The sequence below is a fragment of the Moschus berezovskii genome, chromosome 5 (genome assembly GCF_049115385.1).
Source record: "Moschus berezovskii isolate FMDL1 chromosome 5, NW_MosBer_1.0, whole genome shotgun sequence".
Classification (NCBI taxonomy): domain Eukaryota; kingdom Metazoa; phylum Chordata; class Mammalia; order Artiodactyla; family Moschidae; genus Moschus; species Moschus berezovskii.
This window is the reverse complement of record NC_142464.1, coordinates 45,118,835-45,143,690: the sequence shown is the minus strand read 5'-3', so window position 1 is coordinate 45,143,690 and position 24,856 is coordinate 45,118,835. Positions and strand designations below refer to the sequence as shown.

The 24,856-nt window shown below is 43.5% G+C and overlaps 1 protein-coding gene across 1 annotated transcript; it reads right to left on the bottom strand.

The window, feature by feature from the left end:
- Positions 1-24,521, bottom strand: LAP3 (leucine aminopeptidase 3). Its single transcript, XM_055434005.2, has 13 exons — positions 24,340-24,521; positions 21,780-21,895; positions 20,400-20,454; positions 19,834-19,939; positions 18,572-18,731; positions 17,035-17,199; positions 14,352-14,510; positions 9,851-9,975; positions 8,615-8,703; positions 7,352-7,454; positions 3,070-3,149; positions 1,012-1,121; positions 1-561 (listed from the first exon to the last, which is right to left on the bottom strand). The coding sequence occupies exons 1-13, from the start codon at positions 24,439-24,441 to the stop codon at positions 372-374; spliced, it is 1,560 nt and encodes a 519-aa protein (XP_055289980.1). The 5' UTR covers positions 24,442-24,521; the 3' UTR covers positions 1-371.
- Positions 24,522-24,856: the final 335 nt, after the last annotated feature.

The following is a 24,856-nucleotide window of genomic DNA, read 5'->3' as shown; positions in this document are numbered from 1 at the left end:
GCACCAAAAGTTGGATTTATTGTTTCTGACAATTGCACAGCAACTTTTAGTTTGTTCATATTCTTAGCATCACAAATCTGAAATACAATTTTGCTTCTCAATTAAAAACATATACTCTGAAAAGTGATTAGATAGCTTTTAAAAATCATCATTTTTAGACTATCTTAAAAATCTTTCCCAAGTAAGATACTAGCTTTACCTTTATAAATCTCTGCATAAAATGAAAAATCAAGGCATACAAATTTCATTTTGTTCTGTTTTTAAATACCATCTTTTGTTTCCCTTAAAAGATCTTTATCTATTCATTCAAAGATATTCTGAAGTTCCACTGCCCATTTAAGACAGAATGAAAGCATTTTAGAGCATCTGAACTAAGCACTGTCTTGACTGAACCGAAACAGGAATTCGATCAGGGTCCTCGTGGGCCTCCCAGCCATGCCTTTACGAAGATAAGGAACCTCATCTTTGTTGGTCATCACACCTGCTATGTCTAAATGTGCCCACTTAGGATGAGTCACAAATTCTTTCAGGAATGCTGCAGCTGTACATGCTCCTGCAGATCTGAAGAGAAAGACAAAAATCAACATCTAACCCCATTAAATGTACACTGAATGTTCTATTAAGATCCTCCATTCTTGCTAAGTGGCTTCTATGACTAGAAAGCAAAGTCAAGCCAATGAGACCTTTAAAGAAGTGAACCCAGAAATCGATACCTATCTTTAGACACAGCTTTAAGCATAAAGGATAAATTCTTTTTCCTGTGGTAATGACCATATTGTCCATCTCCTTCCCTTACCATTTGCTTAAAATGACCTTTAGATTTGAAAATGCAAAAACTGAGAACCAGTTGGGAAACACCTTGAAAATAAAAGACAGAAATTAGTGCTTATGAGCACTACATTGAAAAGAAACTGGATACCTAAACCTTTGTGAAAGGAGATTAAAACTGAAAATGCTCATTTTGGCAAACGATGATTGTAAAAATGTACTTTTATAGCTTATTTTACATACCTATATTTTCCAATGTTATTAACATCAGCAAGTTGGCAGTCTATAACCTGTCTTGTGTAATGTTCAAAGAGAGGCATCCTCCAGACACGGTCTCCCGTTTCAATGCTGGCCTAGAGAACAAATAGGTATGATAGTGGGCAGAACAGATGAAGCAGGTTCTGACCTGTTACTCCAAAACATGACAAATACAACATATTCCAGAATTATTTTAATTAATTAAAAAGCTTAAGAATTATAGAAGAAGCCAGGAATGCTATAGAACAGTCCTACAAATTTGTAGGGCATTCGCTGAAATTATCAAACTAATATTATGGGTCTCAGTTTAAATGAATAAGCTGGTATCCTGTAGTGCAGACAGGCTTTGCTGGTTTGATTAGGGTGAACTAGTCTTCATGATGTTTGTGGCCTTGGTGTGCCTAGAACTGTACTACTAAAGGCCAGATACTAAGATAAGGTGACCTGATTAATTCATGTCATTTACACACTCATTCATTCATCCATCCATCCATCATTTACTGAACTGCTAAACACCAACAGGGGTTGGGGATCCAAAGATACTTAATATCTGAGTCATCAAAGGGCCTAAAGGCTAGTAGGAGAAATGGGTAAAGGTTGTTTTGATACACTGTGGTCAACGGAAAGAGCCAAAAGTGAAAAGTCAGGAAGCAGCAATGGAACCTGTTATTTTGAGACTCCAGAAGGATAACTAACAGAAGAATCCATCAAGTGTTGAAAGAATCCATCAAGGGTTGAAAGAATCCATCAAGGATTGAAAGTGACTACCTCCAGGAAGAGAGGGTGTAGGCTGTATAAATTGCTGAATGTTACTTCAATGCTTATGATAGAGAGGAACACTGTGTGCCTGGTACAGAAGAGGGAGGCCCCACATATTACCTGGAAGGAAACAACAGGGCTGAGTTTCTCCCAGAGGCTGGAGACGATAGAGAGGGGCTTCACAAACAGCAAGATGACAGAAGTGAGAGGGAAGCAGTTTATAGGGTGGAAGAGAAGTTTAGGACCTTAAACCACATCAAGACTGTATTCAGGAATATGTTGTATTTGTCCCTGCTGGTACACCAGTTCAGTTCACTTCAGTCGCTCAGTCGTGTCCGACTCCGCGACCCCATGAATCATGCACGCCAGGCCTCCCTGTCCATCACCAACTCCCGGAGTTCACCCAAACTCATGTCCACAGAGTCGGTGATGTCATCCAGCCATCTCATTCTCTGTCGTCCCCTTTAAGCTCCCATTAATTACTTGTTGAAAGAATGAGGTGCCGGATGGAGTTGTTTTATAGCCAAGTGGATGCGCAGGGTCTGGGGCTCAGGATAGACAGAAGCCAGAGAGGTGCCAGCTGAAGCCATGGGAATAGACGGGATTCCCAGTGAACACTGTGCAGAGTAAGAGCATGAGGTCCAGGACTGAAGTCAACCAAAGGGCCAGACAAAGGAAAAAGCTGGCCAAGGAGGTTGAAACAGAAGTCATCAAGAAAGAGAAGACTACTGTGGAAGTCAAGAGCAGGGTGTCACCAAGAGGCCAGACGTGCACGCTGCCTCTGGACAAGCTAAGGGAGTTTAACAGAGTGGTGTCACTGGGGAAAACTGATGGCAGTGAGCGCATGGGGTGGTGGTGACGGGAAACTGCTGTTTGGAAGAGGCTGCTGTGAAAGGGCTGGGAGGAGGTGCAGAGCACAGCAGTAGAAACTCCTCACTGTCCACTAAGGAACCTGAGCAGGCCCTATTTACATACTGTCCTATTTGACTCATGACGTGTTCATTAAAAGGCCATTCCTTCTTTTGCAAAGCTATCCTCATACCCTTTTTTACATCAGGGATATTTTTAAGTCATTTTCACTTCATTCTGAGAAGAAATGTGGCATCATATTTATTATTTTTAAATATTTATAGAAAAGCACATTGAATCAAGTTTATGGAATCATTTCAAAGACAATTCTACAACATAAAAATCCCTGTAACTCAGGGTTGAAGAAATACAGCATTCTAAGGCTAAAGAAATGAAATCATCCCCATAATTTAGCTGTTTCTGTGTTATTCTTACCTCAAATAGTTTGTTCCACAGCCAAGAAGAGTTGGTAAAGACCCCAGTGGCACCAGATCCCAAAGCTATGTCCATGGCACCTGCAACACACAGCCCTTCAGGTCAGCATCCAGTCTCTTCTGGCAAGATGGGTTTCTCTATTGCTGTTAAAGGCCTTTTACTGTTGTTAAAGGTCAATACTTTAGCCTTTAACCCTATTTTAATGTCTCCCTCATTTTCAAAAAAGATGATGTTGGGAAACCTTTACCATATATATTTAATAGCTTTTTAGTTTCTCAAGTTAGAATTCACCATCAATTATTAAGAAAAATGCAAAAAAGCAAACATCAAATATCACCAATTATCTCATCCCAGGGATAACCATTACATATTTTTAATATTTCTTTCTAATTTTTTTCTAAACTAAAACAAAAAAACAAAAACCCATAACTAAGACCACACTGTACATGTCCAAGTACATGTTCTTCCTCTTATGCTTTAAATGTTTATTCTTCTTTTATAAACAAATTCATTAGAAGTATTCTTAATGATTTTATAAGTCCACTGGGTAGAGGTACTAGCCTACCTCATTTTATTACACTTTGTTTTACTGCAATTTGAAGATACTGCGTTTTTCACACACTGAAGGTTTGTGGTAATTCTATGTCAAGCCTATCAGAGCCATTTTCCTAAAGCATTTGTTCACTTTGTGTCTGTCACATTTTGGTAATTCTTGCAGTATCTGGAACTTTTTCATTTATTTGTTACTGTGACCTGTGATCAGTGTTCTTTGACATTACTACTGTGACTCACAGAAGATTTAAAAGATGGTTAATTAGCATTTTTAAGCAATAAAGTATTTTTGAATTAAGATATGTACATTGTATTTTTAGACATAATGCGACTGCAAACATAAGAGTGACCCGTATGTAAAAGCCTGTGATTCTGCATGACATTTGGGCAACTCTGTTTGGGTCATTTGTTCCTTGGGCTTTTGTTACTCTACCTCCCAATTATCTCTCAAACCTATCCACTTCCCTTCACCATGGCTGCCACCATCATCTACCACCGGATTATGGTAATAGTTTAAAAAAAAAAAAACATAGTCAAAAACTTCAAATATACACAAAGCAAAGAGAATCATATAATGGACATACAAGTACCCATTAACCATCATCAGTGATTATCAAGTCAGGGGCAAACTTGTTTCACCTGCACTCCTAGACCCAACAGATAACACTGAAGTCAAACACACTCACTCTTAACACACACATCCAGAGTCACTAACCACACACCGCTCACCAGCCCACCTGGCCTGCCAATCTCTCTTTGGTCCGTCTCCCTTGTGGCTGGCACACGGTTGGCCAAGGGCCCTTTCGCAGAGTAAACGTTTTATCTCATAATCCCCACTCATAGCTTCCTGCTGCACTTGGCTCCAGGCTACACCTCGCGACACGCCAAGGCCAGCAGGGGGCTGGTGCCGACCAGGACGTGGGTCCCAAGTGTCTTGACCCCGCCACACTCTGTTCCTCTCTGTCCTGTTCATCACCACCCCCACAGCCCAGCCTTGAGGGTGCCTTCTGTGGGATGCTCTTCCTTCCTTCCTCCAACTGGTGATGCCTCCTCCTTCAGATTCCAGCTCAAGCAGCACTTCTCACAGCGCCTGCCTTCCTGTACCAGTCAAACTCCCAGATACACAGGCTCTCACGAACTCCTTTTAACTTGGCTCCTCCGTGCTGGTCAGTGTGATGATCCGCTGACTGCCAATGCCCAAGGGATGCAGGCCTCACCTCTTTATGTCTCACCTCCATATTCCCAGCCATTCACAGGAATTAAATAGGGGCCAACTGAGTCAATAACTATTCAAAACACCTACTATATCCCAGATACTATGGTGGGGGCTGGTTACTCACTACCCGTGGTCTGTCTATATCACTGGGTGGGATACATCTTCAGTCACACATACACACTCATGAATGCTTTACTTTTCAAGTTAGTGACCTTTTCCATATTTATTCACTTGTCCTTAAAATATTCCTATCAACTCCACAAGAACCTTGCATCAGTATTTGAATTTCTCAGAGAGAAGATAAGCACTGGCCACAAACAAGAACGTGATCTGATATCCTCTCTTAAAGGAAGAGAAAATGGGAGACATAAATATTTAATGTGATCCAACAGGGACCACGGCACTAGAGATGATTTCATTACATATCTCAGAAAACAATTATTTTCTACACAATCACAGAACTAGTACCACCACCAATTTCAGAAGTACCATTATTGGGGGCATACTTCCCATTTTCTTTTACAAGGCACTTTTGAAGCTGTATTAAATGCTAACTCATCCATGTTACCAGAATTTCTCAGAGTATGGAAGAAACATCAAAGCTCCAAGGAAATGCTGAAGTTACCACTCTAATCCTATCCTAAGCACAGGCATCAAGAAAATGAGAGATACCATGACTGAACGGCACCCAGTGAGCAGCACTGCTCCTACAGTCTGCTACAGGCCTGCTCTTTAAAGGCCAGTAACATCAGTCCGGTGTATGCCAGGCCAGGCACAACCACCCGTATCATCCCATTTAATTTTCACAGGAAACCACCCCCCCGCCCCTGCCAATGAGGTGCTATTATACCACTTTTACAGATGAAACCACTTAGACACTATCAAAGTCACATGTTCTTAAGAGGCATCACAAATTTTATAATGAGGTCTTCTCCCTCTAAAAACTTATGTTCTTTTTCCTGCTAGGAACTCTGGTTGGAAACGTTCTCACCCTCCCCTTTGAATCCCAGCTCCTGCAACTCAAAAGGGGCTCACTCAGTATTTGGGGAACTAAAGCAAATCATCAAGAGCCTTCAGTGAGGACAACGGCTGGGGTGACCTGAAGGCTCACCTATCAGGCTGCCCTTAGTAATCCAGATCCAACTTTCACACCCCTCATACCCCCAAGCTTGGGAAAAAAATAGACGGGGGGTGGGCAGGGAGGCACTGTGACTCCTCATTTACAGAAAGGGAGTACTACCACCCACCTCAGCACTGCACCTCAAACACCAGCCCTAGAACCTCCGTTGTTCAGCTTAAAGTGTTTACTAAACTGAACAGAGAAGACCATAAAAATACTATAACACCAGTTTAAAAAAAGGGAGTCTTTAGCAGACGAATCTATGGACTATTGTTAGAATCACATAAAAAAGAAACATGAACTGATTTTCTGTTAAAGGCTCACATGACCAGAAGAATTAAAATCAAAAGATGAAAATGATCTGAATTTTAATCTTAAGAGAGCTAGAGACACAATGAATCCCTAAAGTGAACTGTTGGATGAAAGATTATGAACACTGAGCTTTTGCAATAAGGTAATGACCACTGTCATCCCTTTAGACATTTATCACTACCCCACAGAGCTGGTGGTCTAGCCTGTCGCATGCCAGCACTGTATTAAAAGAGGCTTTTCAGAAACTCTTTCCAATCTTCAAAACTCCGCGAGGTAAACAGACTTGTCCCGAGGTAAACAAATATACTGATGTTTGAAGGTGTCAGGGAACGAGCCCAAGGCTGGTGGACTAGGAAGCAGCACATCTGGGAGCCACCCCCCGTGCTGGCCTTAAAGTCAACATGCTTCGCACAGCAAACACATTACATGGCCCCATCTCTGATACATGACCCTGCCACTCCCACCCCTCACCCCAATGTTTTTATTTCTGGATAAACTCAAATACAAAAGTTCAGAAAACACTCAGGGGCATCAGATAACATCTTTTGTACCTCATGGACTGTAGCCTGCCAGAGTCCTTGGCCCATGGCATTTCCTAGGCAAGAATACTGGAGTGGGCTACCATTTCCTTCTCCAGGGGATCTTCCTGACCCAGGGATAGAACCTGAGTCTCCTGCTTTGGCAGGTGATTCTTTACCACTGAGCTACTTGGGTAGCCCATCATGATTAATAAAAGCAACTACTGATTTGGGAATTTATCACTAATCTTTTCCGAGTGGTATCAAATGGCAACCATAACAGAAAACATTGCTTGGCATCATTTTTAGCTGTCACTGTGGATGGGCTGACCTGATCCACTTGTTATTTCTTTTTTTTAAAGTATAGCCTGGGATGTTTCGAAACCACAAACCTAAGATTCAAAGCAGTTTACAACTGCAGAATAATTCTTTTGGTGAAAGATCTTTGAATAAAAATGGAGCTCGCCAGATTTCAGCAAAATAATGCCCTGAGTACAATGTGTGCACTCGATGGCAAAAATGAGACTTTCTTCAAACAAAAGCAGGAAAAGCACCCTGTCTGACCTGTCAGGGTGGCAGCATTAATGATGACCTTTGGGTTAAAAGTGTGAGCGTAGCAGAGCGCATCAGCCAGGATGAGTCTCCCCTCAGCATCAGTGTTATCCACCTGCAAAGAGGAAGGCCAAAAGACTAAAAGGATAAGATGATACAAACAATGAATACAAAATCTAGACACTCAGAGCAGTGTTCAATTTGAAAGTACAGAAAGGCTGCTGTGATGTTTGTCATCAATTATAAAAAATATACAACCATTAAAATAGGAATATATTTACTCTGAAGAGCAAATATAATTTAATAATCCCTGTAGCAGAGCTGATGGATGACCAAATGCTAATGACTTTGGAGACTGAAATAAAGAGAAGTGTCTAGTTCACATTACCATTAAGTTTATAACAGGAGTGGGGAAAATGTCAAGATTTTCAAAAACAAAAAGGTGAAAGAGTTGAAGAGAGATACACTAAAGCAGCAGCTTTAGTTTTAAAACTTTAAAGTTTTAAAGCTTTAGCTTTAGTTCTCCAGACCGGAGAACTCTTGCAACTGCAGCAACTTCAGCTATATTAGATATAATATATTTCTTCTTTTAAATAGGCTTGCTGCTAAGTCACTTCAGTCGTGTCCGACTCTGTGTGACCCCATAGACGGCAGCCCACCAGGCTTCCCCGTCCCTGGGATTCTTCAGGCAAGAACACTGGAGTGGGTTGCCATTTCCTTCTCCAATGTGTGAAAGTAAAAAGTGAAAGTGAAGTCGCTCAGTCGTGTCCGACCCTTAGCGACCCCATGGACTACAGCCTACCAGGCTCCTCCATCCATGGGATTTTCTAGGCAAGAGTACTGGAGTGGCTTGCCGTTGCCTTCTCCGTTAAATAGGCTTAGTCATGTGCAATATATGCATGCATGTGCCCAGAAGAGGACTTGCTGCCACATCCCCAGATGCAGTGCCCATGATGCAGGACATGTTTTCCTCTCAAACACTTTGCTAAATGGAAGAAGTTACCACATCGAAGGTGTATCCGGAAAACACCCTGTACTTTTCCCGCTCTGCCCTGCTTTGCAGGGCTGGCTGCAAAGTCATAAGCTGTGTGTATAGCATACAGAAAGGAGGAGGAACAGTAAGGTAAGGAAAACAATCTTAAAATTCCCATAAAGAAATACCTTTGACTGCACTCATAATAAAGGTACTGCCCTTCGCCAAATGGGGCCCGCACTCTGCACCCATTCAAGGCAAAGAATAGCAGAACTTGGAGGCTGTGTCTTCCACCTACAAACCTGTATGGTCTTCCCGTTTCTGGCTCTAACAACATCCCCAGGCTTGTTGGCCTTCCCACTGGGCATATTTTCACAAAGAGGAGCCAAACCTGTTTTTTTAAAAAAAAAAAGAATACATAAAGCATACATGAACTGTGCTATGTCCAAATATGCCACCCATGGGACCAAGGTCACAGTGGACCCTCAACAGATGCCAGTCACAGACATCACCTTGACTAAGCATTTGAGTTTAGCAGCACCAGTGACCCAAGCGGCATTACATGCATCAGTCACAGGAAGCACACATCACTCTCTCCAAAGAAGTCTAATTCTATCACGAAGAAATAACCAAACAAATCCGAACTGCTGAACATCACAAGATAAGCTTGAACCTCTAAAAATTTCCAAGAAAGGGGCAAAAAATGGGGTGGGGTGGGAATAGGTTCTGGAGTGAAGAAAATTAAAGAGACATGATGACTACATGCAAGGGGTGATCCCTGAGTGGCTCCCAAGATTTCAAAACCAAGAAATAAATGCTTGTGTTTATAGACACACACATAAAACTAAAATTTTCTGGACAACTGGACAGTTTGAATTTGGTTACTATATCAACCCCTGGGAATGATAATGGTATTATCACTACACAGCATGTCTCTGTTCTTAGGAAATACAAGCAGAAGGATGCAGGGGTGACGGATCATGATGTCTGTGACTCACTTGTCAGACAGGCCTGGACCACAGTCCTACTTACTCGTGCAGTGCAGGTGACACTGGGCAAGCCAATTCAATCTTAGTCCCAACCTCCAGGTCCCCCTCTGACACATGAAAAACCTCCAGCATTGTGTCTGGCATCCTGCACTACAAAAACCGCTGCTGCAAACGGAGGATTTTTTCCATCCCACGCACTTTTTCTGCATGTCAAGGCGTTTAATCAGCTACAACTGTATGAGATAATCACTACCCTACTTATCGGGCATTTTCTGTTGGAGTAAACTGCAAACTTGACATTATGTGCCCCTGACTGCTAACCACATCTTGCAGAAGTAAAACAATCAATGCTAGTTACTGCCCATAATGCAGAATACATTTAACTCTGCCAGTTAAGACAACACTTAGCTAAACAAAGAGCTTCTGCCTGATGAAAACCATTTAAAAACCATTTCTTGATCTTTTCAGATTAAAGGAAACCATGTTTGTTGTCTCCCTTCTACCACTTGACTAGATTCTAGAAGCTCTCCAAGACAGCCGCCCACGCACCTACGATGTTGATGGGCAGGTCGAGCTTGGCAGCAGACACGATGGCTGAACAGATGGTGGCAGCTCCTCCCATGTCAGCCCTCATGAGGTCCATGTTTGCAGCCGCCTTGATGGAGATGCCACCACTGGGGGAAAAGGACAATGTACCATGTTAAGAGCAAACGAGGGGGTAAAGCACTCTTAATGTGGGGCAAACTACCACATACAAGCACCAAGAAATTTCCACATTGAGACTCTGAATGATTTCACCATTTAAAAAGATAATATTGTGGTTTTTATAAAAGACACAAAATAATTCCAGAAATATGGGGAGTTGCAGGGGTGGGAGGGTGGATCTCGGTTCATTTTATTTCTATCTGAATGAAATGTTAGCATTGCCACTGGAAACACTACTACATCATATAGTCAATGCTGCTTAAATCCCGTCTGAGCTCTGGACACTCATGTAAATCTGTCTTTTCAGCAAATTTTATGAATTGATCAACTTATTGAACCTGAAGACCACAAGCTGTTAGGGAAAACAGACAAGTTCACAGAAGACTGGGAGGATCCCCTCTCAACTCCTAGGAAGACAGGGGAAAACTCGTTCTGACAGTCCCAAGGTACACCAGATCGTGCAGATAGCAAAATACAACCCACAGGCACAAGGAAGATGCTACCCCAAAGCCTTGAGACAGTGCCTAAACACAAGGGCAGAGAAAGGTTTCCATCCACAAGAAACCCAGGCCACTGCCCCAACAGACTGCTGGAACTAACAAGTGACTTCTCTGCTTCTGGTTTATAAGAACCCAGGGCAACTTGCTTCACAGGCTGGGCAAGAAGGCAGGGGCTCTGACTTTGAGTTCTAATTGGATTCTGCTGCTGACTTGCCCTGGTGAGAGAGAGTCAACTCCTTGCCCTGACATTTGCTCACCTTAGAAATCGGGCCCTAATTCTCACTCACCTCCAAAGCACTTGATAGTCAGATGGTTGTCATTTACAACCATCTAGAATTAAAGATTATCCATTGGCTCAGAATAAGAAAAGTACATTCCTGGTCCAAGAAGTCCAGAGATAACCCCATGGGGGCAAGGGGAGCACACTGGTCCTTCTATCTATTTTTAGGCTGCTTCCACTCAGGGGGTTCCACTCTTACATAGAGGACTATCGTTCCAAATAACCACCAGTTATCTTTGCTTACTTTGTAGATTCCCCTCCAATCCATCCATTTTTTTTCCTCCTACATCCATCCTAGTTGAGGCTACCACCATCGATCATTCAGATGTTTGCCTAGCTCCTATATAGTCAGGTGTCCTACAGCAGTCTTACCCCTTCACTTTATTACCCATACAATTAAGAAATGTTTACAAATAGATGGAAAGAAAAAGATAAGCAGAAGAACCTCAAGTGCTTTTCAGAAGTATATACAAAAATTCAAAATAGATCACAGCCTTAAAGCCTAAAACCTTAAGACTTACTGAAGAACACAAATACTTGGCGTAGATAATAATTTCTTAAACACGGGAGAAAAAAGTATAAACTATAAAATTAAAAATTGCTAACTATACCTCACTGCAAATAAAAACTGCTCATCAAAAGACACCACTTTAAAGGATGTATATCTGGAATATATATTTTAAAAAACATATAACTCAGTAAGACAAACACTCCTATAAGTATTTTGCCAAGGGCAAAAGACTTGAAGAGATATTTCACTAAAGAAGATGTCCCAATGGCTAATAAGTACATTTTTAAAATGCTAAACATCATTAGTTAGAGAAATGCAAAGTAAGCCTCAAAGAAATACTACTACACACTCCCTGAGTGACTAGAACTAGAAAGACGGACACCATGAAGTGCTGGGGAGGACAGGGAACAACTAGAACCTTGTCCACCAGTGGTGGGAATGCACAATGGTATAATCACCTTGGAAAAGTCTGGTAGTCTTGTAAAGTTAAACATGTAGTTATTATACAACTCAGCCCTCCTCTCCTAGGTATTTAACTAAGAGGAAGACAAACATATCCACACAAAGGCTTACAGATGATGCTGGCTTTTATAATTAATAACTCAAAACTGGGACAACCCAAATTTCCCTCAACAACGATTGCGTAAACAAATGTATTTCCCTACAATTGACTATGACCAACAACATGGTTAAATCTCAAAGATAATATGCTGAGAAAGAGGCTGGTCTTTTATTAAGAGTCCATGTAAATGAATTTCTGGAAGAGGCAAAAGTAACCTACAATAACAGAAAGATGGCCAGTCACCTGAGGTGAGGGTGAGAAAGGGGATGAGTGCAAAAGAACACACTCCAAAATTCCCAAGGGAGTTTTTGGAGCATTGGAGAAATGTTTTATTTTCATGGTAGAGGTGGTTGTTGCAGGGATGCACACATTTGTTAAGCTCACTGTACTGAACACTTAATGGGTGAAAACTGAACACTCAATGGGTAAACTTTACTGCATATATACATATGTATCTAATGCCATTCTTTCCCTCTGCTAGACACCCTTCAGTTACTTTCAACTGTCCAAAGTCCAAAATCTAACCAGATCCAGAACAACCCAGTTTCTGCCAACCTCTCCAGCTGTGCCTCAACCCTGCCCCAATCATGTGCTGTCATGGCCACCCTGGCATTTTTTTCAGTACTAGGAATTTCCCCTCTTTCTTCCCATCCGCAGCCTTCACCTGGCTCTTTCCCTGACCTACTCCCCACGGAACTAACTCCCTTATCCTTTACATCTTAAGCGAAAAATATCATTCCTTCTAGGAAGCTTCTCTAAACCAAAAAGACTAGGTTGAGCGTCCTGGCTAAATATCCCCATAACAAAAAGTTGAAATACAGATTTAAATGAACAAACAACTTCATCCTGAGCATAAAAGTTTTGCATTGACATTACCCCAATGATAGCATAAAACCGTCACAATTAGCAAGACATTTAAGAACAACTTTCATTCTCTAATTTTTATTTGCTGTAATGTTTTATTTATTTTTATTTTATTTTTGGCTGTGCCATGGGGCTTGTGGGATCTTAGTTCCCTGACCAGGGGCTGAACCTGGGTCCCAGCAGTGAAAGCAGTGAGTTCTAACCACTGGACCACCAGGGAATTCTCTGCTGTAGTGTTTTATAAAACACACTTTAATACAACAGTATGTGCCTATGATATAAATAAATATGCCTATTTTTCAATGGTATGAGCTCAAATCTTTTACTGATGGGCCACATAATGATCATTTGGAGACCAATGCTTTAAATGAGAGAAAGTGAACCACTGAAAGGAAAACACAGGAGGCACTGCAGTCTGCTAGTATAAAGAAGACCATGCTGGCAGTCAGATCGGTCCAGGACAGAGGCATCACAGTACCTAGAAACTCTCTTGTAAGGGCAGGATTCATTCACATTTCAAATGGAGTTCTTGAATGGGTACAAAAACGTACTAGGGGACATCAAAATTTTATAGATCTTTAGCAGCATTTTCCAAAGTAGTTTCTATGGACCATGATTTCCTGAGATACAAGTTCTCTTCAAAAGGAAATTTAGATGTTAATTATATTTCAATTAAAAACAAAAAAGACTTAGAAAATGCTGTGTTCTGTACCCCCAAGTACTATAGTTGAAACAAAACAAAATAAAAAACTTATTCGTTTTATTTAACCTAGACTTTTAATCAAGTAATCTTTTTCAAGTCTCACATTTAATTAGCATCCCAGATATCAGTATTCAGTAGCAAATGCTTTCCATGGGAAATACTGAGTCAGACCATCTCTTCCAACTCAGTTTCTTCCTGGTTGAAATAGCCAGAGTGAGCTTCCATTTCTAAGGAACACTTAGGGTTTAAGGCAGGGATCCCTACCCTCAGGGATCTAATGCTTGATAAGCTGAGGTAGAGCTGATATAATAATAAAATACTCAATAAATGTAATGTGCTTGAATCATCCCAAAACCATCTCCCACCCCCAGCTCCCAAGTCCGTGTCTTCCATGCAATCGGTCCCTGGTGCCAAAAAGGTCAGGGACCGCTGGTTTAAGGAGATTAATGAAAGCTAGACTGGTCAGCAAAAAATGTGAGCTGAAGTAAGCAAAGGGTAGACAGCATGATCCACACAGCTGCCTCACCTTATCCAGCTGGAAATATTAATGTCCCCACAGGAGAATCAAAGTGTATGGTGGAAATATTTGAAGGCATTTTAAACACACTGCTAAGTTTGTTTTCTGACTCTATTAGTTACGGAGCTTTCAAAAAATCATTTAACCTCTCTGAGTCATGATTGCCCCACCTGCAGAACATCCATAATGCCTAGCTCCTGGGGTAAAATCAGGGCTAATATATGTAAAATGCCCTAATACAGCCTCTGACACACAATGGGCATTTTGTAAGTGATGACCTGATACATTTAAATTAACACATAAGATCTGACCAAACATCATACTTCTGAAGCAAATTACACACCAAATAATACAACTACATACAAAGCATTCACCAAAATACAAAGCATGGAGACAATGAATAAGTACCTGTCAAAGGTAATCCCCTTCCCAACAAATACCAAGGGAGGTTCACTTGCATCGGGGCTGCCTTTGTAGTGAATTTCCAGGAAGACTGGAGGCTCTTCAGACCCTTTGGCCACACTTAGAAATGATCCCATTTCCTGTTCCTCAATCCAAGACTTGGGTCTACAAGGCAGGAAATGAAAAATGTAAATACACATTGCTCTATTTCAATAACTTAGAATAAACTTATCTGTGTGTAAAAAACAGTATAACATACAAGCTCTTAAAATATATACATGTTAAGTTCTGGAAATATATACATGTTAATGCTTCAATTATCACCTCCTATCTGCTTTCTGTATATTCATGGGTCACTTGATTCTGAATCTGTTTCCTCATCTACAAAATAAGATTAATGACACCTCCTTCAAAAGATTAGCTGTAGAAAAGACACCTCCATCAAAAGATTACCTGTAGAATTATAAAAGAATTAATGTATGGTATGTAATATGATGTCAGGTAAAAGTGCATAGTCAAAGGCCAGGGGCACAAAAGAGCTTTGTATTGATTTCTAGCCACAGTAATTAGGCCAAGGGAAGACTTCTACCCTCCTACAGACAGACCAGAAACAACGTCATTCAAGGAATGCTCCTCTGGCACCTGCCCCGCCAGAGGAGCTAAGCAGGTGAATGAAATTTGCTGAAACCATTAAACTAGGACTTCATCATAGAGAGATGGCCACCCAACTTCAGAGGGAAAAGAATATAAAAATGGAAGGTATGACAATTAAAAGAAACTCACTTCAAAAGAAGCGAGGCTGTATAATATGGGCATTTTTAACCACAAACCTAGTACTTGATGTTTTACTAAAGTCCTGCCCTTCTGGAAGTACAGTCTGTACTTCTTTGATTTACACCCACCTAACGCTAGAGTGAGTTTGATGCAGCTGCCTCAATTTAATAGGTTACATTCTGCCCACCTGACCTGCCCTCTCTCTGGCTGAGTTCCCTTTGCTCCACCTCCAGTCTTGTGGTCTCCCAAGGCCACTGCATACGTGCTTCTGCCTCGCTCTCTCGTCTGTTCAGCTCCCTGACTGCTTAGGTACCATTTTTGTTGGCAAACCTTTTCAATTCTTTTCTCTCCAGCTCTCTGCTCTTGCAGCGGCCCCTATACCATTTCCCTTCCTATTCCTTCCTGCAAAGCCCTCAGTTGTCTGAGGACAAGCAAGAACCACCACCGCCCAGCTTTGTATGCCAAGTTCCAGGCGCACAGGAGGTGCCGTTACTGAAGACACGTGGCCACACGGCCACGATCTGCCGACAAAACGTAGCTCTGGTGTCTCCTTAAATAAAACAAGGAACAGTCTTCACCAAGACACCTTTTTAGAGACTAAACTCTGCCACAGAATACACAGCAACTATCCCAGAAATTTTATCAAGCTGCAATACTGCATTTTCCATAGACGGCACATTTTCTTTATCTAGATCACAGGAGTTTCCCTGAAAAAATGTGAATTCTAATCACAATTAAATAGTGAAGAATCCTTTTATATGGAAGCACCCTTGATTAGCAACTTTGATAATAAAGGATTCTTTAGGTAAAGCAAATATCTGTCAAGTTACTTTCATTATAAATCCCCAAATACTCAGACTTGGTTTACGTAAGATTAGGGGAGTTACTGAGGGCAGAAAGCCTAGAGGTGCAGCCTTTTAGGTTCAACAGCAAGGCTGCTGATAACAAACCTTAGGACAGCCAGGGAACACCAGCTCTGGTATCTGACCTAGCTAAGGGAATCTACCAGGCAGATTCTCATTCCATGCCAAGGAGGGTATGCTATGTTATTCACTTATGTCAAAAAAGAAAAAAGAAAGAATTCACCAAAACTAAACACAATATGTACACTCCTCAAAAAGGTAATAAGAGTTAAAATTCGATCCAATAATTCAATTCCTAGGTACATGCCCAATAGATATGAAAACACATGTCCACACAAAACCTTGTACACAAATGCTCACAGCAGCATTATTTGCAGTCCAAAAATTATGTGCTGTGCTTAGTCACTCAACTCTTGCAACCCCATGGACTGTAGCCCACGAGGCTCCTCTGTCCATGGGGATTATCCAGGCAAAAATACTGGAGTGGGTTGCCAGGCCCTCCCCCAGGGGAATCTTCCCAATCCAGGGATCAAACCCAGGTCTCCTGCATCGCAGGCAGATTCTTTACCGTCTGGGCCACCAGGGAAGTCCGTCCAAAAAGTATAAACAACCCAAATGTCTATGAACTGATGGCTGGAGAAAAGGGAAATGAGGAGTGGGTACAAGATTCCTTTTTCAGGGTAATGACAATGTTCTTAAATTGACTGTAGTGACGGCAGCACAACTGTGTAAATACACTAGAAATGACTGAATTGTATATTTTACATGAGTGAATTGCATGGTATATGAATTATATTTCAATAAAGCTGCTACAAAACACATGCAAAATGTAGTGTGAAGTCACAACACTGTCAAAAGCAAGGTGAGATATGACAGAAATAAATCTCAAACTGAAGAACCCTTACACCTACTTGTGTGTGGCTGCCAGAGGATCACTTTACCTCTCTGATCTCAAGTTAATTCTCTGAATGGTGAGAGAGCTGGATTTTAGGATCTCTGAAGCTCCATCTGGCTCTAGCCTCATATGAGTCTATGGTATAATCCTGAATTACCTGATGAGAACGTCTGTTTTACTACTCGCACTTTTGAGATTCTCCTCAACAATTTCAGCAAATTTGGTTGGCGTCATCTCATTGGCAGGTGTCTCCATCAAGCGGCGTGCCAGGTTCTGCCCAGAAGCAAAGAGGACGCCTCTCTGCCAGGCCTCCTGGTCCTCGCTGGCAGAAGAAAGCACAAGGTCACCGTCAGACACCCTCTCCAGAACACTGACCACAGCCCACAAGAAGGGCTCTTACTGAAGACAAACGAAAAGTGATGGATAGACAGGCCCAAATTCATTCTTTGTAATCTGAATCAGGGAGGCAGCTGTTTTGGTTTATAAAGAGCTGGAGAGACTTCCCTGGTGGGTCCAGGGGTTGAGATTATGAGTCTCCACCACAGGGGGCACAGGTTTGATCCCTGGTCAGGGAACTAAGGCCCTGCATGCTTCATGGCATGGCCAAAAACAAAAATAAAAGCCAGAAAACACGACCCCCACTGAGCCGAGTGAGAGAAGACCTAGAATCCTCTTCTGTATGGAAAAGGGGTTGGCCTGATGGACTTCTGAAGCCCTAAATCTGCCCCCCAATCTGACAGCAAATGTGTTCGCAGAAAGGCCTGAGGGACTGCAGAATGAGCTCCCCCTGCTCAATCCTGCTGGAGAATTGCCAGCTTCCTGCCTTCTCCCTGCCTGGCTCAGGACCCCGAACTCCGACCTGCCAGAAATCAGGGTTGGCTTCAGAAAACAAAGGGTGTGGGCCAACTTTTCAGGACCCTGGCTCTTCCTGTGCACCACAGGAATTAACACATGTGGTGTGGGGACGGACAAGATAACACTCACTGTTTATAGAGCTCACCACGTGCCACACACTTGATGGGTTTTGCCTTTTGATCATAAAAGTCCCATGAGATCTGATTCACAACTCTACTCAACCAAAGAGGAAAATGATTTCTGTCACTTCATTGAGGTCACCCAATCAGAAAGTGAGAGCCAGCTTCAAAGCCAGGCTGATGGGTCGCAGGGCCTTCATTTTCACCCACTATATCACAGGTGCCAACAAGACTCCTGTTTTCCCCACCACGTCTCCTGAGGGTCTCACACTGTCTGCTCCTGAAACCAGAACAGGGCTGGAGTATAAGCGGCGCTCAAAAAATGTGCCCAAAGCGGAGTCCCACTAGACGAGGAGGACAGGGACTTCTGGCCTTTAGAACAGAGCCCGCAGCTGCTAGGTAGATGGAAATGATCTGCATTAAAACCTTCTTGGACCCTTCTGTCGTCTTGTTCTATCCCTCCTCAGGGGGCCAACCAGGAATAGTTTCCTAGGAACCAGCAAGCACAGAGAAGGGATTTAGAAAGTTGGAGGGTAACACACACAGGAGCAGCCAGGAGCAGAAAAGAGGCAGAGTCATCATACTCCTAAACTGGCTAAGGCCATGAGAGAGCCACAGACAAGCCACAAGTCAGTGCCGGACGCTGAAAGGCAGGCAGCTCGTGTCCAGGAGGCCATCAGCACATAGGGAATGGACCTGGTCCTCGTTTCATGCCATCACCTTCCATGGAGCTTGGCCGACACCACCACCTTCCTTTTCTGCTTCAGGTCATCATACTCATAGAGCCCAAGCACCGCTCCTTCTGCAGCCGCCTGGGCATCTCCGCAGGGGTCCACCTCCACGGACGGGATCTCCAGGTCCTGAATCTGTCTGCACCCCGCTTCACAGGGCAGAGGAACCAGAAAACTGGAGTCAGTCAGGGACCCTCAGAGGGCAGAAGGCAGAGACTTAGGGTGGAGTCCTGAGAAAACATCAAGATCAGAGTTTAAATCCCGGCCCTGACATTGATCTTTCTGAGCTTTCACTTCTTCCCTTTCCGTACAGTGAGGACATGCACACACCTCACATGGTAGTGGGAGGACAGAATGATGGATCAAATGATTGGTCTCACTCACAAGGAAGTGACCGCTATTACTAGTACCACTTCTGAAACACTAGGGTTCCCTGAGGAAGCGTCCCAGTCACTAGAAGCTTGCCAGATTAAAAATGAGAAAGCAGTGATGACACTGAAATTATATCCAAGGAACTGAGCAAAGTCCATTATTAACACAGCGCTTATTAAGATCAGGTCAACAAAATCCCCCAAATAAAAGTTATGAAATAATCACCCGCCATGAACTTTGAAAGTAAATTTAACAAGCATATGTGATATATGTGGGGTCACAGCACAATCCAGCTAATGATCCCCGCCTCAGCGATGATGTTCAAAGCCTCTTTAACCACAGTCTCCTCGAGGAAGGCCTCATCCTGCCACTCAGCTCTGACAGGACCCAAAGGCACATACTCCAACTTTTCAAACTGTCCATGTGACAAACTGGGACAGGCACACACCTCTGGTAACTAGTGATAAATAAGCACCTCGTACTTTGCATCCATTTTCTCTGATTTGTAAATAGTTATGACTCCATGTGATTTAAAAGTGGGGCAACACCACAGATACAAAAAAAGAAAACAACAATCTACCCACCAGGACTTTCTGGCAAAAAAGAGTTCTAAGGTCATTACTGCAAGAGGGAACAAATGGTCTGAAGCCCCAGACACAAGCTACAGAAATATAAAAATGAAATTCCATAGCCTAACCTTCTGTATCTAAAGTAAGGCCAAGCATGCTGGGTAAGGAAAACTGAGTATTTGTTGAGAGTTATTTGTATGAATGTGGGACGGGTAAAGGTGGTAAGAGGACAAAAAGAGCTGAGATTGATAATCCTACAGAGTGACCCTTAGGAATCTGTATCAACAGTAAACTTCAAAAGTTAAAGAACCTGCAACAGCGGCTCTGATGTTTTCTTTGCCTTCATGCCAGTTCTCCTGTTCATCAACTCCAGCTGTCTTTTTGCCGAGGCCAACCACCACCACACTGGGGAAGTCCTGTTCCAAAAAATACAAAAAGTCAGCCACTTTAATCTTTAAAGCATCCATTTCTAGCAGGAAATGGTATATGACCTTTCACACAACCACCTTAACCTCTGCACAGGACAAAACTCACCAAGAAATTTGGTCGTTTTAATTTTTTTAAGCCCTGACATCTTGGTAAAATTTTCTAACTGTGTGTTGGAAAGGCTGAGTGAGGACAACCCTACAAATGTCTGCTTCTGTAAGACAGGGCTACTGAACCAAGAAAGCCTATTGATTGAGGAATATGAGATGCAGTACTTTTCAACAGCAATTTGCCTCTTTACAATTTAACTAATGCTTGTGGCTTAATCCTGGGATAAAACTAATTCATAATCCCACACACAATTTTCTGTATAATGGTACAGCCAAAGTACTAGGCACATACAGGTGCTCACTGAGGGCTTGCCAGATAAACCTTATCTTCATCTCTTACCTCATGTAGACCATAAAAGGTTCGGCTTTTGCCTGCCTTCAGGGGTGGGCCAGATCTGAAACAAAAAGAAATAGTCGTGTTAAAAATTAGAGTTTGCTCTGTCCCCTTGTGAAGTGACATAAACCAACTGTATTATTACGGTGGTCTGATGCTTCTGCAAATTTGCTACTTATGTTATCAAAAGCACAAGTCTCTCAGAAATCTCTCAGATTTCTCAGATGCAGCACTTCTAATTCTAGCTCAAAAACTTTCAGATTAAATACAATCTAATTTTAATCTTATTTTAAAACAATGACAGAAAGCAGTACCATGGGTGGGTAACGCAGAGAAGACTGAGCACTGCATGGAGGCTGACCTCAATCTTAAATCTAATAAAAGATGTAGAACACCAACCTAAGTGGCTGACTTGACTGCACTGTGTTTAGCTTGAAGGATTTTTGTGATTTATCTACAGATGGGCAATTTCCAAACAAAGCAGCTGGCAATACACAATTATAGCCTGAGAAATGGATGTCCTGGTACAATGCAGTCAGGAAGGCCAGGCTGTTCTGTACTCGTACAGGTTAGCTTTTGGATTAATGAATTAATCAAAGCACTTCAGGGAGCTGTCGAAAGGTAAAGGATTGGTGATTGACAGCGAATCCTAATTCTGTCATTCAACAGACAATTATTCTAATTATTAGGCTACATCTATCAGATACTAATAGGTTATCCGTAATTCAAATAATATGCAGTTGCAGTGGCCTATGTTGACAACTGTTTCAGTTAAATTGCGGCCCACAGCTGAGAAGGAGTTGAAATGCAAACCTTTTCCTACCTTCCCCATTCCCTGACTAATCCAAGAGTGGTTAGAATCTCAGGCTCCCACCAGATTTACTGAACTGGAATGTGCATTCTAACTACACCCCCAGGCAATTCACATGTCCTTTAAGATCTGAGAAGCCCTTGAAATCCAAAGCTTATGATGCAGCCTCCTGAGGCTATCTGATCTAGCCCAGAACAGGCTGTTACCCCCAAGTGAAGAGGAGTTAAAGAGGTAGAGAGATTGGTAAGAAGCAGGTGGGAGGTGGGGTGGGGAGAAATGAACTGAAGCCAGGAGGGTAGGCTGAGGAAATCTGGTACTTTCCAGATCCTTCTGGGTCAGCCTCTCACAATACCCTGGTGATTTGGTTGAAGTAGCCTGATTTCCCAGAACTGTGAACTCACCCAACAATGGACCACAAAGTACCAATGTGCAATCCACAGACACTTACTTTCACTTCCACCAAGAACATCCTGGCCTGTGTGTTTCTGTGCATTTTCCTCCACCAGCACAGAAAAGACATTCTCTTTCACTTTCAGGCATTAAAAAAAAACTGAAATCCAAAGATGAATACATACATGTTCAAAATTTCTCTCAGCTTTCCAGACACCAACTTATTAAAATTCTCTCCTGCACTTGTAAACTGAGGCACATCTTCTTCATTTTCTTTGCTATAGATTCCTAAAACAAGGCCCTGAGAAAAAGAGAAAAAAGGTGTATATAAGTAGAGTAGATCCCAGAGAGGGACTCAAGGGATCCCAAATTCCAGAAAAAGCTAACCATTTCAACCAAAACACGTCCCCCTCAAGGACAAAAGAACAAGGCCAAAAAAGCAGCAGGTGCTGGGCAGTCAACTATACTCATATCCTGCCTATATGTTTCAAACTCCTGCCAATACAAGAGCCAAATTACTACCTGTCCTGGTCTCAATGATCCCTCTCAAGAGCTTTCACAACACAGAGGGCTTTTCCTTCACTTTCAAATAAAGAAGAGTGAAAAGGTATTTTCAGAAAACAATTCCCTTTGATTCATGGGCTCGTGATGAGTCGGTCACGACTGAGCGACTGAACTGAACTGAACTAAGTCAGAACTGGAAGGGATTCAGAACATGCCACCCTAAAATATGCCAGTCTGGCATATTGATTACTTTGAGGTGCAGGCAGCTAAGAAACAGCAGATGCAGAAACAGCTCTCTGATCTCTCCCCCTTTCTATCCAAAAGCTGGTCATAAAATTTCCCATGAGAAAGTTTCTTCCCTTGTACCAGCAAGAGAACATTCTTATCATCAGAGACTGATGATAAGATTTGGGAGTCAATACCAAAATGGACCTGTACAAACAAACCTACTAAAATAACCCTCATCCTCCCTTAGTTTCCCCCACATATTTCCTAGTCCCTGTCTCTCAACTGACTGCCCCTAGGCTCCTTTGCCTAATCACATTCCCACAATTTCTCATTCTTTGTGTAAAAAGGTATATAAGCTTTGGGGCCTATAGGCTTCTTCGGGTCTTCTCCCTTTTGAAGACTGGACACACAAAAATATGAAGTAAAACTTGTATGCCTTTCTCTTGTTAATAGAATCTGTTTTAGGTCCATTTCATTTTTAGGCTCAGCCCTAGAATCTAGGTGAGTAGAAGTAAGTTTTCCCTCCCTTACAACCTTCAAATGCAAAAATGTGCAATATTCTGGGATGCTATCTCGATAAAGCCAAGGGCTGCACTTGCTGATACTAACAAGTTCTCTGGCCAACTCATAGGCTGGAAGAGAGGAAAAGGATGCACCTTCACTGGGAGGGACAGGGACACACAACATTCTGTCAGCACTTAGTGGCTTATCCTTTCATCTCCTTGAGCCCCGGGCTCCAAACACCTGAAACAAGGAAGCAAACCTAGGAATCACAGTTTACCTCTGCACAGCAATTTATGACTTTAAAAATGTGCTGACTGAGGGCACCTCTGTAAGGTGGAAAGAACATGTAATCTCACTTGACAGATAAGGAAACCGAAACCTGGTCTGACATACTAGCCTGGGGGCAACAGAACTGGGCAAGAATCCAGATGCCTTCCCTCACTGTCCTCTGTGCTTTCTACAAAATCACACTGGTACTTAGACAAAATCATGTCTTGTCTTTTATGTTAGAAAAAAAAAAAAAAGAAGCTTCCTCTGCGTTGGTAACCTTCCCAGGTTCTATCTTTCCTATGGCTGCCAACTGCCTGGGGTTCCAGGGAACCAAGTAGGGAACTGATCAGACAGTTCCTGAGCAGGATGCATTTCCATAGTACTGAAAAGAACAGGGGACAGAACTCTGATCCCTCGGCCACCCTGAGCTCAAGCCCCATCCAGAATACTACTAGCCGGGGACAGTCCTGCTGGCGCTCAAGCCTGACTCCCACGCGTGTGCTCCTCCCACCGAGCCGTTTCCCCTTTCCACATCCCCCCAAGACCAAATTTTAGTGACCTTCACAATGTTTTGGAGCTCAATTAGGTGGAAGAGGGGTTTCTTCTGCAGGACACTTCTTTTAATCTCACGAACAGACGGATCTCCCTGCAAAGCCCTTTTCCCTGGAGAGAGGTTATTTTTCTCCAGAAAGCCTTCCAGGTAGTTTACTCCCAGAGGACCTGTATTTTCCTGGCCTTCAACTTCAGCAGAGGAGGGAGGTCCTGGTATGGAACCCGGGGCCAGTGACTATCCGACTCTAGGGCATTTCACCTCACCAATACTTGGGCATCCTCCTAGCTAAGGTGGGAACAATCCTGGCGCCGTCGTTCCCCGGGTTACTGGGAGGACTGAACAAAACAGCAAAATAAGGGCACGGTACAGAGTTGGAGCTCAGGTAACGGTAGCTATCTATCTTTGGCTAACAATCTCTCCCGCTGAGTTCGGATCCCAGTACTCTGAAGCAAGAAAAGGAAGAGCGCATCCTCCGCACTAGCCTAGTAGAATACTGGGGGGGTCTGGAGCCCCACGCAGCCGTCTGCCAAAGCCGAGCTCGGCAAAAGCAAGGTATTTTCTCTTTAGTCGATGTCTGCGACTTGGCTCAGGAGCCCGGGACACCGCGGCCTCGCCCCGCCCCGAAGTCCCCGTCGCCCGTGGGCAGGACTCTCGCGGCGGCCCCGGGGCGAGCCGCGGCCTCTCACCTTCGTCATGTCTGCAGCGGCTGGACCGGGTGCCCGCAGACGCTTCACGCTCAGATGTCGGACGGCGACTCGCGCGGCAGCCGGAAGAGGCAGCAAGAACATCTTTTCTGGTCGGCCCCCCGCACCGCCCTCCACTGAGCACGTGGCGCCGGGAAGGCGGGCGCGCCGGGATGCCGAGCTTTGGGGGACGGCCTGCGCGCGCCTAGGGGCGGGGCAGGTGCCAAGGGGCGTGGCGTGCGTCCGCCAGGGCCGCGGCGGGAGGGCGTCAGTGGGCGGGGCTGTCGGGTGAGGGCCGACGAGCTCGCGGACGCACTCGCACCCGGACGAGTACGCGTGCGCCCAAGGGGCGGGGCGGGGCGGGCCGGGTCGCCTGGGTGGTGCTGGGATAGAAGCGAGCCGGCAGCGGGTGCTGCGGGCCAGCCCTTGCGGACTAAGGCGAAGAGGCGGGGCTCTTGGGGGACCGCGCTGGACAGGGGCGGAGTCGCGGCTGTGCTGTACCCCAAGGGGCGGGGATGGA

Coding starts and splice junctions, on each gene's coding strand:
- LAP3 (XM_055434005.2), bottom strand. CDS start 24,441: ATGTTCTTGCTGCCTCTTCCGGCTGCCGCGCGAGTCGCCGTCCGACAT. Junction 17,200..18,571: donor TCGGCCAAGCTCCATGGAAG/GTGATGGCATGA, acceptor TTCTTCTGCCAG/CGAGGACCAGGAGGCCTGGC. Junction 3,150..7,351: donor TAATGCTGCCACCCTGACAG/GTCAGACAGGGT, acceptor TGTGTGTTGCAG/GTGCCATGGACATAGCTTTG.